Source organism: Gadus macrocephalus, chromosome 9, assembly GCF_031168955.1.
Source record: "Gadus macrocephalus chromosome 9, ASM3116895v1".
NCBI classification, from domain to species: Eukaryota; Metazoa; Chordata; class Actinopteri; order Gadiformes; family Gadidae; genus Gadus; species Gadus macrocephalus.
This window is the reverse complement of record NC_082390.1, coordinates 4,629,761-4,641,450: the sequence shown is the minus strand read 5'-3', so window position 1 is coordinate 4,641,450 and position 11,690 is coordinate 4,629,761. Positions and strand designations below refer to the sequence as shown.

The following is an 11,690-nucleotide window of genomic DNA, read 5'->3' as shown; positions in this document are numbered from 1 at the left end:
GCTCACTTGGGAGAAATGCAGCTCTCTGGTTGCAATCTTCTCAAATTGTTAAGCATCGATTCAGGTGCTCAAAGAAGAATGCATGGTGCACTACACGTCAACATCAAATTTGCAGCATTTATATTGGTTCCATTACACTTGTTTATAGTGTAGGGGCCTATCTTGTGGCCTGTTTTGCTTTGCATTGTATTCATTCTGATCAAGGGCTTGGCCCATTTAAATGAATTTATTAAACAGATGGTTAACAGTGGCATTGGGGCCAACAGACCGTGAGGTGCCACATAGGTGCAACGCATTTGGAGAAACTGTGCTGTCCTTAAAGGGAAGTAAATACTGGAATAGCCCACCACCTGCAATAAGAGAATACCCTCCATAACTCACTTTTAAGATCCATCTCAAACAATGGCTTACGGCGGACCAGAATTGTGATCACTTTTAAAATAGTTTCATAACGTACCTTATCTTTTTTTTTATGTTTTTGCTTTTGTATACTGTCACTGTAATAGTTTTGCTTTGTTATCTGCATAAGGACTACGGATGTAATCTAGCATTTTTGCAATCTGTCACACTTCTTTTATGTTTCTTTCACTGGTGTTTATTAATGTGCTCTGTCCCTATAAACAAATAAAAAAACACTTTCTATAGGCCTCTTGGGCTATCTGACTCTGTTCATATACTGCTTTGAAGATGCTGATTTTTTTTTTTTACAGTCTATGATTAAACATTATGTTGTTGGCCTAGAATTACAAACCAAATAAAAAGTAGTCTAATAAATAAACCTTAACACATAAACCATACCAGTTAAATATTGTTGTTCAATAACACTTTTAACAACACACGATGATGTAAATTAAAGTGTGAGTCTTGTCTTCAATCAGTGTATAATTTCCATATGATATGGATGGTATCCTAGTCCTGAACCAGAGATGTGAAAGTTATAAGTAAACTTTCCATTTAATAGCAAATATCCCCACCAAGTGGTGGCGAGTCGTTAATGCATATGTTCCCCGCTGAGGCTGGTTTTTAAAACTCAACCAACCTTTTGTACGCTTGCTGCTCATTGGTCAACGGAGATCAGAGTATCTCATACGACCTTCTGATTGGTTGAAGCGCCGACAGTAGCCAGCATGTTCGTATGTTTTTTCCTTCTGATACTACTGGCTGTATCTTCATAATCAACAGGTTTGTGTACATACTTTACATTGAATGTTGAGTGTTATTTTTGGGTGCTGACGTAACCTTCTGAGTCTTATTGCACACAGTAGGAGTTGGTCATTCAATTTTTAGCTAACTATCGTAATAAATTACTTTTTCGGGCGTTTTGAATACATTTCCTGCTGAATACCATTGAATTAAATTGGCTTGTTTAGCCACGTTAGCTCGTGGTTGATGTCCAATGAGGTGATTAGGGCCTTTCAACGGTGCATGTCTTTTCAATCATCAAAATGCGATGATCGAAATCTCACCTAACGTTAGCATGATCTTGAGGGACGACGACACGAACAGCCCGCCAGCAGGGTTGCCTGGCAACAATCCACTACACAGACGGCCGAGTTTGTATGAGCTATAATAATAGGGTCTATTATATGGTCAAAGTTGACATATGGAACAGGTTCAAACGTGAATCGGTGAATAACGGCAATCATACAGCTAGCTAATGTAGGTCTGCTACGACGGCATATCATGATGGATTATGTATGCCGTCGGTTGCCATGGCAACAATCTGCCGGGTACACGCTCAGGTGCGCGCCGCGAATAGTGTAATAACGTTGCTGCTGCTGCTCGCCCCGTCAAACGCGTGGTAACGCATGGCAACGCAATATCTCCATGACTGCTTGGCGGAGCCACTATATCGATGGAGGTGCTTAAAACCAGGACCTTTAATTTCCCACGAGTCCAGTCCTCTCTGATGGTCGATTGTCCAATACTGCTCATTTGAATAAAGTTGCATTAAGTTCAATTTATTTTAGCAGTCGGATTCGAGAGTACGGTGATCGTCTGCGTCGCGCGTCAGATATTGCACGAGTGCCCACTAGAGATGCGATCAATACATTAATTCAGGTGAATAAAACACAAAAGAACCCCCTTTAATAAGCATATTCTGGCCCGATGTTGACGGATAAACATCAGACAAGCCATGCTCGGTCATGGTGTATCCCTGCCAGCCCCTGTAGATGTGCTGTGATCTGCTCTACATTGTTTTTTGCCAAACGCCTTATCAAAGGATGCGACAATGTATGTATCGGATGCGCTGCCCCTCTTCGTGCAACTGCGAGGCGCTGTCGACGAGGGTTTTAATTTAGTGGTTAATCCGCTTTGCACGTCTTATTTATAGGGATGGGAACGCCTGTAGTGATCTCTGAGAAGGAGCAGCCCCTGAGGAGCGGGCCGTGACGCTGCAAAGGCGATGAGGTCGTCTAGCTTTCAGCCGCTCCGAGTTGTACAATGAAGAAGATATTTAACTTCACCAAGAAAAAAAAGTTCCCGTCCAACACTTCTGACAACGGAAGCACGACTTCCGGGGGTGGATATGATTTAAAAGAAAAGGACCTGGGAAAGCTGCACAAGGCGGCCCTGCTCGGTGACGTCCCAAAGCTGGTGCAACTCGCCAAGAAGAATGACATTAATCAGCTGGACAAGGAGAACAGGTAAGGCGCACCTAAATTAATGCCATGGGATTGTTGTGGTGACTGACCTGCATTAATGCATTCAGTTGCATGACCTTTCATTTGAGTTTGAGCCTAGTTCACATTACGCTCATCATGTGTTGCCACTTACTTAGGTTTCCAGAAAAGGATTTTGTTACCCTTGACCAATAGAATGTGACAGGGGTAATTGTTGGGATTACCGGAACAGTTGGAACTACTTTATGAATTGTATTCAAATTATGTTTAAGTAATTAGTATAAAATTACACTTTATTTATTTTTTCTCATAGCTCATAGTCATAGTAGTTATAGTAATCTAAACCAATATGAGGATCGCTTATCCAAGGGTTCACATTCAATCTAACAATAAGTACAACAGTAATATATACTGTATAATCAGCCTACAGGATTTTTTTCATCAACCCCAAATGAACATGAATCTAGGGGGCTCTTAATGCCATAATGATGTCCTAAAGTTAATCAAAATAAGTGTGTAATAGAACATATATAATTTGATGGACACTGGAGGTTTTTATCCGTACGATACATCCTTACAATTCATTGAACGCATACATTCTTAGCATGGGTTGCTCCAGTGAGAATCGAACCCATAACAGTGCGTCCCGTCTCTACGAGCTGAGCAAGACCGGATCAGGACTCCTCCTGACGTCTCCTTCCCTTTCTGCCGTTCACAGAACACCTCTCCATATCGCGTGTGCCAGCGGGCATGTCGAGGTGGTCCAGTTCCTCCTGGACAGCAAAGTCAAACTCAACCTATGTGACAATCAAAACCGATCCGCCTTGATGAAGGTAAGCACTAAATATCAAGTAGATGATTTATGGTCGATTGATTTCCCCCTTTTTTATATACATAGAACAGGGTGTGCCACTGTGCCCCCTAATGTGTGGACCTCTGACATGGTCACTCCTCTGTGCGTGTGTGTGTGTGTGTGTGTGTATGTGCAAGTGTGTATGTGTTCACTGGCTCCCGGATGGGTCAAAAAGCAGAGAAAGAATTTCCCACAAAAAGGGACAACTTAAGCGGGCAACATGCCTTGAAGCTACCCAGCTTCGTTCCGACGTGTTGTTTCACTTTTAGCCCTCTTTTCTGTCTTTGTCCTCACTTTACGGTAACATAAGACCCATAACATATACTTAAATGCACTGAACTCAGTCGGACTCCAGCCCATGTTTTCCTTCCTATTCCCTGCCTAACAAACTCCCCGTGTTCCCCTTCCTGCGTGGCGGCGGCAGGCGGTGCAATGCCAGCACGAGCGCTGTGTGAGCACGTTGCTGGAGGGCCACGCCGACCCCAACCTGGTGGACATCAACGGGAACACGGCGATGCACCTGGCCGCCAACATCCCGTCCAGCTCCACCGCCGCCCTGCTGCTGGAGCACGAGGCCAGCATCAACGCCCAGAACAAGGCGAGGCCGCTCTCTTTATGCACCGCACCGAACCCCGGCTGAGGTCCTCGTTCCCCGGCTCGTCTCATCCGACCGGGATCGGTCGGCCGGAGAACGTGCTGCACCCATGCACTTAGCAAATCTGTTTTCGGGGGGCTTTATATACCCCTGTATCGTAGTGGTTTTAATAATGTACTGTACATTGATTTTTGTAATGTGTTTATTTATGTGAATGGGTTTGCCCGGATTGTGTTTCCAGCGTTTTAACCTGGATGGTGTGTTTTCAGGAGGGCTTCACACCCTTGGCTGTGACCATTCGGGAGAACCACGTGGAGATGGCCGAGTTCCTCCTCAAAGAGGGCTCAGATTTGAACATCACAGAGCAGGGTCAAAGGTCACAACAACTAGCCTCTAGCTACGCTTCTACACTTTTTGAAAAAAGCCTTCTGCTGTGCTCCAATATCCATACTTACGTAGGGCGTTCCGATTCAGATCGAAAAAATAAGTGTACTGACAGGACCCGGATGGTGTACTCAAAACGGTCGAACCCCGAAGTGTGGATCGATGTACACTTTTCGTACTCAACGGCAGCCATCTTAGCTACATAGCGGAAGAGGGCGGAGCCAGGCTGAGCCAACGTCTGCGCATTCTCCACATAGCCTGCATTAATAGTCATTTTGTAGTTTTTATAGCTTTTTATAGCTGCACGGCGTAAAGAGTTCACCGTTCAAAGCGGGATGTTTATTGTGGGGGAGGAGCCGCGGCGGCAGTCGTGATCGTAATTTCCGGTTAGTGCACCACGGAGTATTCGATTCGGAACAACACTGACATCTGAAAATCAGCGCAAAATAGTGAGTGCGGATAGTGTACTACGTTTAAGTGTACTCATGGCAGTATGGATATTGGAACACAGCATTGGTATATACCTTGCTTGATTTTTTTTCACGCTGTTGATTTTTGTTGTCACTGGTTTGGACCGCTAGGTCGCCGTTGATGATCGCCGCAGGGAACGGCCAGATCAGCATGGTGCGACTGCTCCTGCAGTACGACGCAGAAATCTCACTGAAGGACAGCAAGGGCTGGTCCGCCGACGACCACGCCGTCATCAACGGACATCATGCGTAAGCCACGGCCCCTATTTAGTGTATTTCACTTTTACACGCATCGGCCAGGTGTAAGCTGTGGTCCTTCCTTTTCCTTCTTAAAGAGTATTTTCCACAAATTGGATTTCAGCTAAAATATAATTTGCAATTTTAAATTTGTCATAGGCAAACGTTGAAATTTACGCTTAATAACCGCGTAGGATTATTAAAGTACGTCTTATGTTTGCGTTTTCAGTTGTTCCCACCTCATCATCGAGCACGGCACCATGAGGAACGGCGGGCCCTCTCCATCGCACCAAGCCCCCAGCAAAAGGAAGAAGAAAGGTGGGCTGGGAGGTCCCTCCCACGGGGCAGAAGCAGGCTTCTCTCTAGGGGGACCAGCCATCGACAAAGACGGTAGGCAGGCGCTTCTCTCGCCGATTCATATTTTGTAGTAGGGCTGCTCGATTATGGGGAAAAAAATCATAATCACGATTATTTTGGTCAATATTGAAATCACGATTATTCATACGATTATTTTTGAGTTTCAAGACATGATGTATTTATTCAGAATGACTCTCCCAAAAACACTTTGTAACTGAGAACTTTGAAATTTGGCCTTAAAAAAAATACACAAAATTGTCAAAAAGAAAGTGTTAAAATCAAAAAGAATGCAAAGATATGTATGTTCTTCTGCACTTTCTATAAAAAAAATTAATTAAAAACATGTGAAAATAAAATTGAAAACTCGATTATGTTAGTTTTATGATCGTTTGACGCTAAAATCGAAATCGAGATCGAAATTCGATTAATCGCCCAGCCCTATTGTGTAGGGACTCTGAGAAGTTATTTCTTGTTGACCGTGGTTGTTTTGTTTATCCCTCATGCTATACCCCTTCAATGGATCTAGAGCATGGAGCGCATGCATCAGGGAGAGGTATTATGTGTGGCTATGACTTGGCTTACACCGTTGTCTCTGTGTTGTTCTGTGTACTCTTCGTTGTCATGATGAGTTCTGATTTCGGAGTTCACGGGAAAGCATCCAGTGTTTCAATAGTTTGTGTTTAGGTGTCATTCCAAACGGTCAAGCCCTTGAATGCAATGTGAGTTTCAGAATACGAGAAGAGGTCGACTGACATGTTATTTGTGCTTCATTTCAGATGCAGAGGATAATTCTCAGTCGGAGTCAGTCAGCAGGTAACTCCGTTTTCATTGTCTTTGTGTGCATAGCGGAGCCCCCGACAGTTTTGCCCCATGCTGACACTAACCCCCTGTTTAATCACACTTCAAATTGTCCAGGCCTTCAGTGAGTGCGGCGGACGACTGGCCATCGTCGGATGGGGACGATGATGAATTGGATTTGATACCAAAGGTAATTTCACCCATTTACTCGTCATCATACGCAATGATTTATCCTTGGAGATTTTAATCGATGACATTGTTGCTACATTATTCCCCTTCTCCGTCTTCTATTTATTTCTTTACCCAGAAACAGCCAAAGCTAAACCTGAAGAAATTGATTGCCTCTAAGAAGGGCGGGACCGCTGGTAAATATCGAACCATCTTTTACCTTCTTGTATACCTCCTGCCCGACTAGCTTGTGGTCGCAGTAACCTTCTCCCTTCCCATCCCTGCCCTCACCTTTAGCCCAGCTCAACAGATCCCTGAGTGGCGGCGAGTCTGAGCCCGAGGCCGATGCTAGACACCAGAGGCCCTTACCCCTCCCTCAGGGGTTGACACCCAGAGTACCCCAGCACCCAGTAGCCCCAGTCCTGGCTCCCTTCTCCAAAACCCCCTTGAAGACTTCCTCCTTTGTCCCGAATCCCTCCAAGGTAAATGTTTGCATGTGATCCGTGTCGTAACTTTGACGTCGCATCTCTCCTCTCCTCCCTCCCTTTCTGTTATCGTACCGAACGAGGAGAGGGCGGAGGGGAGCCGGGAGAGGGTGAGTTGTCGGAGCAGGCTTCGGGTAGTAGGCCCAGATCTCCAGGACAAGGAGGACCCGATGGAAGTCCCGAGGCGGTCGACTCTGAAGGGGAAAATGAGGACGAAGAGGATGATGAAGACGAGGAGGGCGATGATGATAATGACGACGACGATGAAGAAGAGGAGGAGGAGGAGGATGACGATGAGGAGGAGGAAGAAGAAGAAGATGAAGACGATGAGGAAAGTGAAGAGGAGGAGGAGGATGTGGAGAGCGAGGAAGAGTGTGAGGGAGAGGAGGAGGACAAAAGTGCGGCCTCGGTACTAGATGAGTCCATCGGTATCGAGACTGAACATTCTGGTAAAGGTAACCCAGACCTAACAGGTGATGGTGGCCAAAATCAACCTGAGAATTGCTTTTCTGATATCAAAGTAACCGAGTCTGGTGTTGAGAGTGTGGGGCTTCCAGATAATGAGAAAGCGTTTTCAGAGGCAGAAGGTGTCGGTGAGACTGGTTCGCCTGGGATACCAAACTATAGGATGCCAGCGAACCTAGATATAGCGGGAGACTGTGTTGTTTCAGCTATCAGAGTAGAGTCCAATTTCTCAGATGAAGAAGAAAGTGTTCAGTCCGCAGATCCAAATATACAACCAGGCGAAGGTGCAACAGGCGGCAATACACCCATTCATAGCCCACCAATTCTGCCCGCCGCTCAGAATGTGGAATTAGTTCAAGAGGACAACGGCGATGGTGAAGATTGGTCCTTGACAAGTAAAGGGCACAGCGGAGATGGTTCTTGGAAGGACAGTGATGATGATGCCCTAGGTGATCAGGAGGCCGTGAAGCATGGCCGCAACACGGTCCTCTCTCAACGAAGCCACATGTCGGTAGAGGGGATGAGGGAGGAGACATGTGATGCTGCAGACTCGGAAATACCTCTGACCAAAGTGGAACGACGGCGCTCGTCATGGGGCTCTTCGATACATGGCGACGGCGGTGAGCGAGAGCAGGACCCTCCTGATCTGGATAGACCAGGTGTGGAATCAGAGGTAGTACCTGCTCAAAGCGCGTCTCCATTAGCAAATGAGGCATCCTTGTGGGATTCTTCATCCCAACCGGAGGCTCCCTCAAAATGCAATTCCCCCAAATCCCAGTTGGGGGAACCAACGTGTCCCGTGGATTCCCCGTTACCAAGCTGCCCCGACTCGCAGCAAAGACCAGAATCAAAGCTGAAGGAAGCAAAGTCCGAGTGGGATTCATCCTCAGACGATGACGAAGGCGACCAAAAAAAGGAACCCTCTTGCACCGAAGATGCAGAATTAAATGAGGAAAGGAACAGGGTTACTCATGATGTCTTCCCTCTGGTGTCACCAGAGCCTCAGGACGAAGAGAGGCCTAACTCCCAAGCATTAGACGGTAACGTTGAAATAGCCACCATGTCTCCAGAAGTTGAGGAATGCCTGGGCAATCAAAATGACCATGATGATGATAATAGCTGGGATGACCGTGAAGATGATTCAAATAATGAGGTAGATGGACCCGTTTCGCCGACTCAAGATAGGAGTGAAAACTCGCCGCAAACAAAAGAAAAGGAACTTAGTGTAAGTCCCCCTCCACTCAAGTTAGGGCAAGACGAAGATGATGGGCAAGACGAAGATGATGGGCAAGATGAAGATGATGGGCAAGACGAAGATGATGGGCAAGACGAAAATGATGGGCAAGACAAAGATGATCGGCCTGCTGAAGATGTGGAGAGCGGGTCCGCCACACAAAGAAACTCAGTCTCCCCAATAGTAACCCCTGCAGCTGTCCTCCACGAGAACGATGGGGATAAAGAAGATGAATATGACGGTGACGAGTCGCCCCCGGTCTCCATGATCGAGGGAAACGAATCCGACGAGGACTTCAGCGGCGATCCTGAAGACCCGCTCTGCGGTACCACCAAAGGCTCTCCCAAAGCAGAGGAAGAAAGTGAGGATTCCGACAGCCGGGCCAAGCAGCTGAAGTACGATTTCGCCAGTGCCACAGTCCAAGGGGCCGTGCCGTGCGGTGACGACTCCGACAGTACTGTGGGCGAAGGTCCGGAGGACGAAGCTCCTGGAGAGAGGGCGTACGAGGTGTGCGAGCCCCGGTTAACATCCTATGCAGCACTAGGCGGTGAGGATGACCTCATCCGCAAGAACATATCAGGGCTGGGGGAACACCACGATGTAGACCATGAGAAGGTGGACTCATGCGGTTATGCTTCCGCTAAAGTGCAGAAAGCTGTCGAGTCCGACAGCCACGGCTTCTCTGATGAGGAGCTACCTACGACTGACATCGACGACGTCGATGTTGACTCTCCACACGAGGCAGAGGACTTGATCAAAGGAAGTCCCCGAATCGGAAAGACAGCAAATCTTGTCAAACAGGTACAACTGACGTGTCATGTGAAAGGAAGCAGGTAGTTGTGTTCTTGTCTCTGTGGAGTTTATGTTCATGTAACATGGTTTATTATGTTAATTTAAATGTAAATGTAAATACAGTGTATAAGTGTAGGTATTTGGAAGAACCTTCATAAATACCAATATTTTTGTTCCCATCCTTACACAGAATGAAGACTTAAGCGATGATGGAGAGGAGGAATCTGGTGATGAGGAGGAAGAAGATGAGGAAGATGATGAGGAGGAAGAGGAAGAAGGTCTCACATCAGAAAATGACCAGGATGAGGAGGTGAAAGACACCCCCCCAGCTGTAGCAGCCCCCTCTCAAGAACCCGGAGTCTCAAAGGATAGTCGAAGGGGTGAGTTTCTGACCGCTCTATTCTATGCTGTTTAATGTCAATGTGTCAATGTGACTTGATGTCGCTTAAAGGACAAAACCGGTGTAAAATGGATTTGGGATATGTTTGGTATGGAACGAGTTGGAACGATCGTTTTGGAGCACAAAAAACGCATATAGACGCATTCTTCAGTTGGCTGCTTTTAGCTGAGTCCAACAAAACACTATAAACTTGGAACGATAGGGGCATGTGTTATGGTAAAAACTAAATCGCTATTTTAAACCACTTAAAAGGCTAGAAGTAGCCCGACACTCTTTGGTAGTATAACAAGGGTCTTAACATATAAAACGAGGCATTTTTTACTTTTTAAGTGTACAGATTGTTTATTAAAGAGGACATTTTATACACACAATACCATCAGTAGATCACCCGTCGACGCCATCTTGTTTTTAAGACTCGATAGGTAGATTGACCCAGATCCATTTTGCACCGGATTTCTCCTTCAACCTTTACCTTACCCACAGATTTTCTCTCAGAGTTGGGCCTGGAAAAGGAAGCGGAGGAAGACGATTCTTGGGATTCTGAGGTACGTCAGGAAGGGTTTGGATGATCTCGGCCCTGTAAGTAGTTTGAGGTTCATATTGTTTCAGAGACTTACCGATTTGTACAATACTTCCAGTCCCACTCTGAAAACTCTCGTGCTGGAAAAAGTCTTCCTCGTCCTAAAGAGCGAGCAGCGATTTCTGCTCTTGGAAAGAACAACGGAGAAGGTAGTTTCACTTTCTGTTTCTCAGTTTGAAAATGACAGATTTGTGCCACTGGCTTTGCTTTTTTTTACAATCATTCCAGTCATCATTCCATGCTGCAGAAAATGGTGACCTTATGTATGTATGTATGTATGTATTTAAATGCCGACAATGATAGCAAAATACCATTAATGGGGCACAGCAACACGTGTATTAACTTATTAACTAACTCATTCTTATTAAGTTGTCCAACTTTTAACAGTACGTTACATTTCCTTTTTGTAGACGTCTTTTATATCCCCTCTTACTTGAGTGGGGAAGTGAGCAGTAAGGGGACTTTTCTAGAGCCTTGGAGAGGTGTAGACAGGCCAAGAGACAGCCAGGGCGCGGGTATGAATGACTGTCTTGTCTCAGAGCTTGCAAAGGAGAAGCATGTCCTGTCGCATCCCCTGTGAGCCGTCATTAACCTCCCTGATACATGAACCACCGCATTGACCCCAGTCGCATGACGCATCCGCTGTGCATCCGGAATGCCATCGTCCTTCACTTCCTGTGTCTGTGAGGATGTTTTGTAACCAAACACAATCGGGATAGTCGTATTCTAGATCATTCAGCTTGCTGTTGATTTGGGTGGGATCGTTGTTGTTTTTTATCATCATTTGAACTAGCATTATGTTGTTTTCTTTTTATTGTCGACTGTTCTTCCGCACATGAGTGTCCTCCCCGATGGATGATCAGCCTACCAGTTTATAGTCAAGTCAATTTTAAACTGTCTTAAAGGGTCTATACGCCGTATTATGGGGCAGGGTGGACAAGGTTGCCTGGCAACGGGGCGCTACTCTGTGAGCGACTCGCGGCGTGCTGCTCCCGTAATTTGCATGTTTTTGGAGTTGTTTTGTGTTTTCTGAGAGCCCTTAAGTGCGGTATTTAGTATTTACCGACAGCAAGTATAACTACTACGCTCAAGTATTTAGCGAGTTTGTGTGTCCTGATCGCCTTTCTGGAACCAGTATTTGCGATCTGTATCACACCGGCAAACTCCATGACACGCCATGGAGGGAGGCTCACCTACTCACAGGAGGCTCTGCTGGATCTGCAGCCTGCCTCGCTGGATCTACAAGCA

The 11,690-nt window shown here is 46.1% G+C and overlaps 1 protein-coding gene across 12 annotated transcripts in view; it reads left to right on the top strand.

Moving 5' to 3' along the window:
* Nucleotides 1-1,104: 1,104 nt before the first annotated feature.
* The window catches only part of si:ch211-272n13.3 (ankyrin repeat domain-containing protein 26), a 42,319-nt gene continuing 31,733 nt past the window's right edge, over nucleotides 1,105-11,690 (top strand). For 8 of the 12 annotated variants that reach the window (XR_009527192.1, XM_060060347.1, XM_060060354.1 and 5 more), the window contains exons 1-16: nucleotides 1,105-1,182; nucleotides 2,336-2,648; nucleotides 3,343-3,457; nucleotides 3,902-4,075; nucleotides 4,342-4,448; nucleotides 5,038-5,175; nucleotides 5,393-5,553; nucleotides 6,047-6,073; nucleotides 6,297-6,333; nucleotides 6,436-6,508; nucleotides 6,626-6,683; nucleotides 7,055-9,471; nucleotides 9,653-9,842; nucleotides 10,346-10,407; nucleotides 10,501-10,591; nucleotides 10,853-10,957. Coding sequence is in view for 11 of the 12 variants with exons in the window: in XM_060060347.1 (XP_059916330.1) it covers nucleotides 2,446-2,648; nucleotides 3,343-3,457; nucleotides 3,902-4,075; nucleotides 4,342-4,448; nucleotides 5,038-5,175; nucleotides 5,393-5,553; nucleotides 6,047-6,073; nucleotides 6,297-6,333; nucleotides 6,436-6,508; nucleotides 6,626-6,683; nucleotides 7,055-9,471; nucleotides 9,653-9,842; nucleotides 10,346-10,407; nucleotides 10,501-10,591; nucleotides 10,853-10,957 (3,958 nt within the window). In the remaining variant the exon portion in view is untranslated. Of the gene's footprint in view, nucleotides 1,183-2,335; nucleotides 2,649-3,342; nucleotides 3,458-3,901; nucleotides 4,076-4,341; nucleotides 4,449-5,037; nucleotides 5,176-5,392; nucleotides 5,554-6,046; nucleotides 6,074-6,296; nucleotides 6,334-6,435; nucleotides 6,509-6,625; nucleotides 6,684-6,783; nucleotides 6,969-7,054; nucleotides 9,472-9,652; nucleotides 9,843-10,345; nucleotides 10,408-10,500; nucleotides 10,592-10,852; nucleotides 10,958-11,690 lie in introns of all 12 variants that reach the window. The other 4 variants (XM_060060345.1, XM_060060355.1, XM_060060349.1 and 1 more) reach the window with 4 other exon arrangements.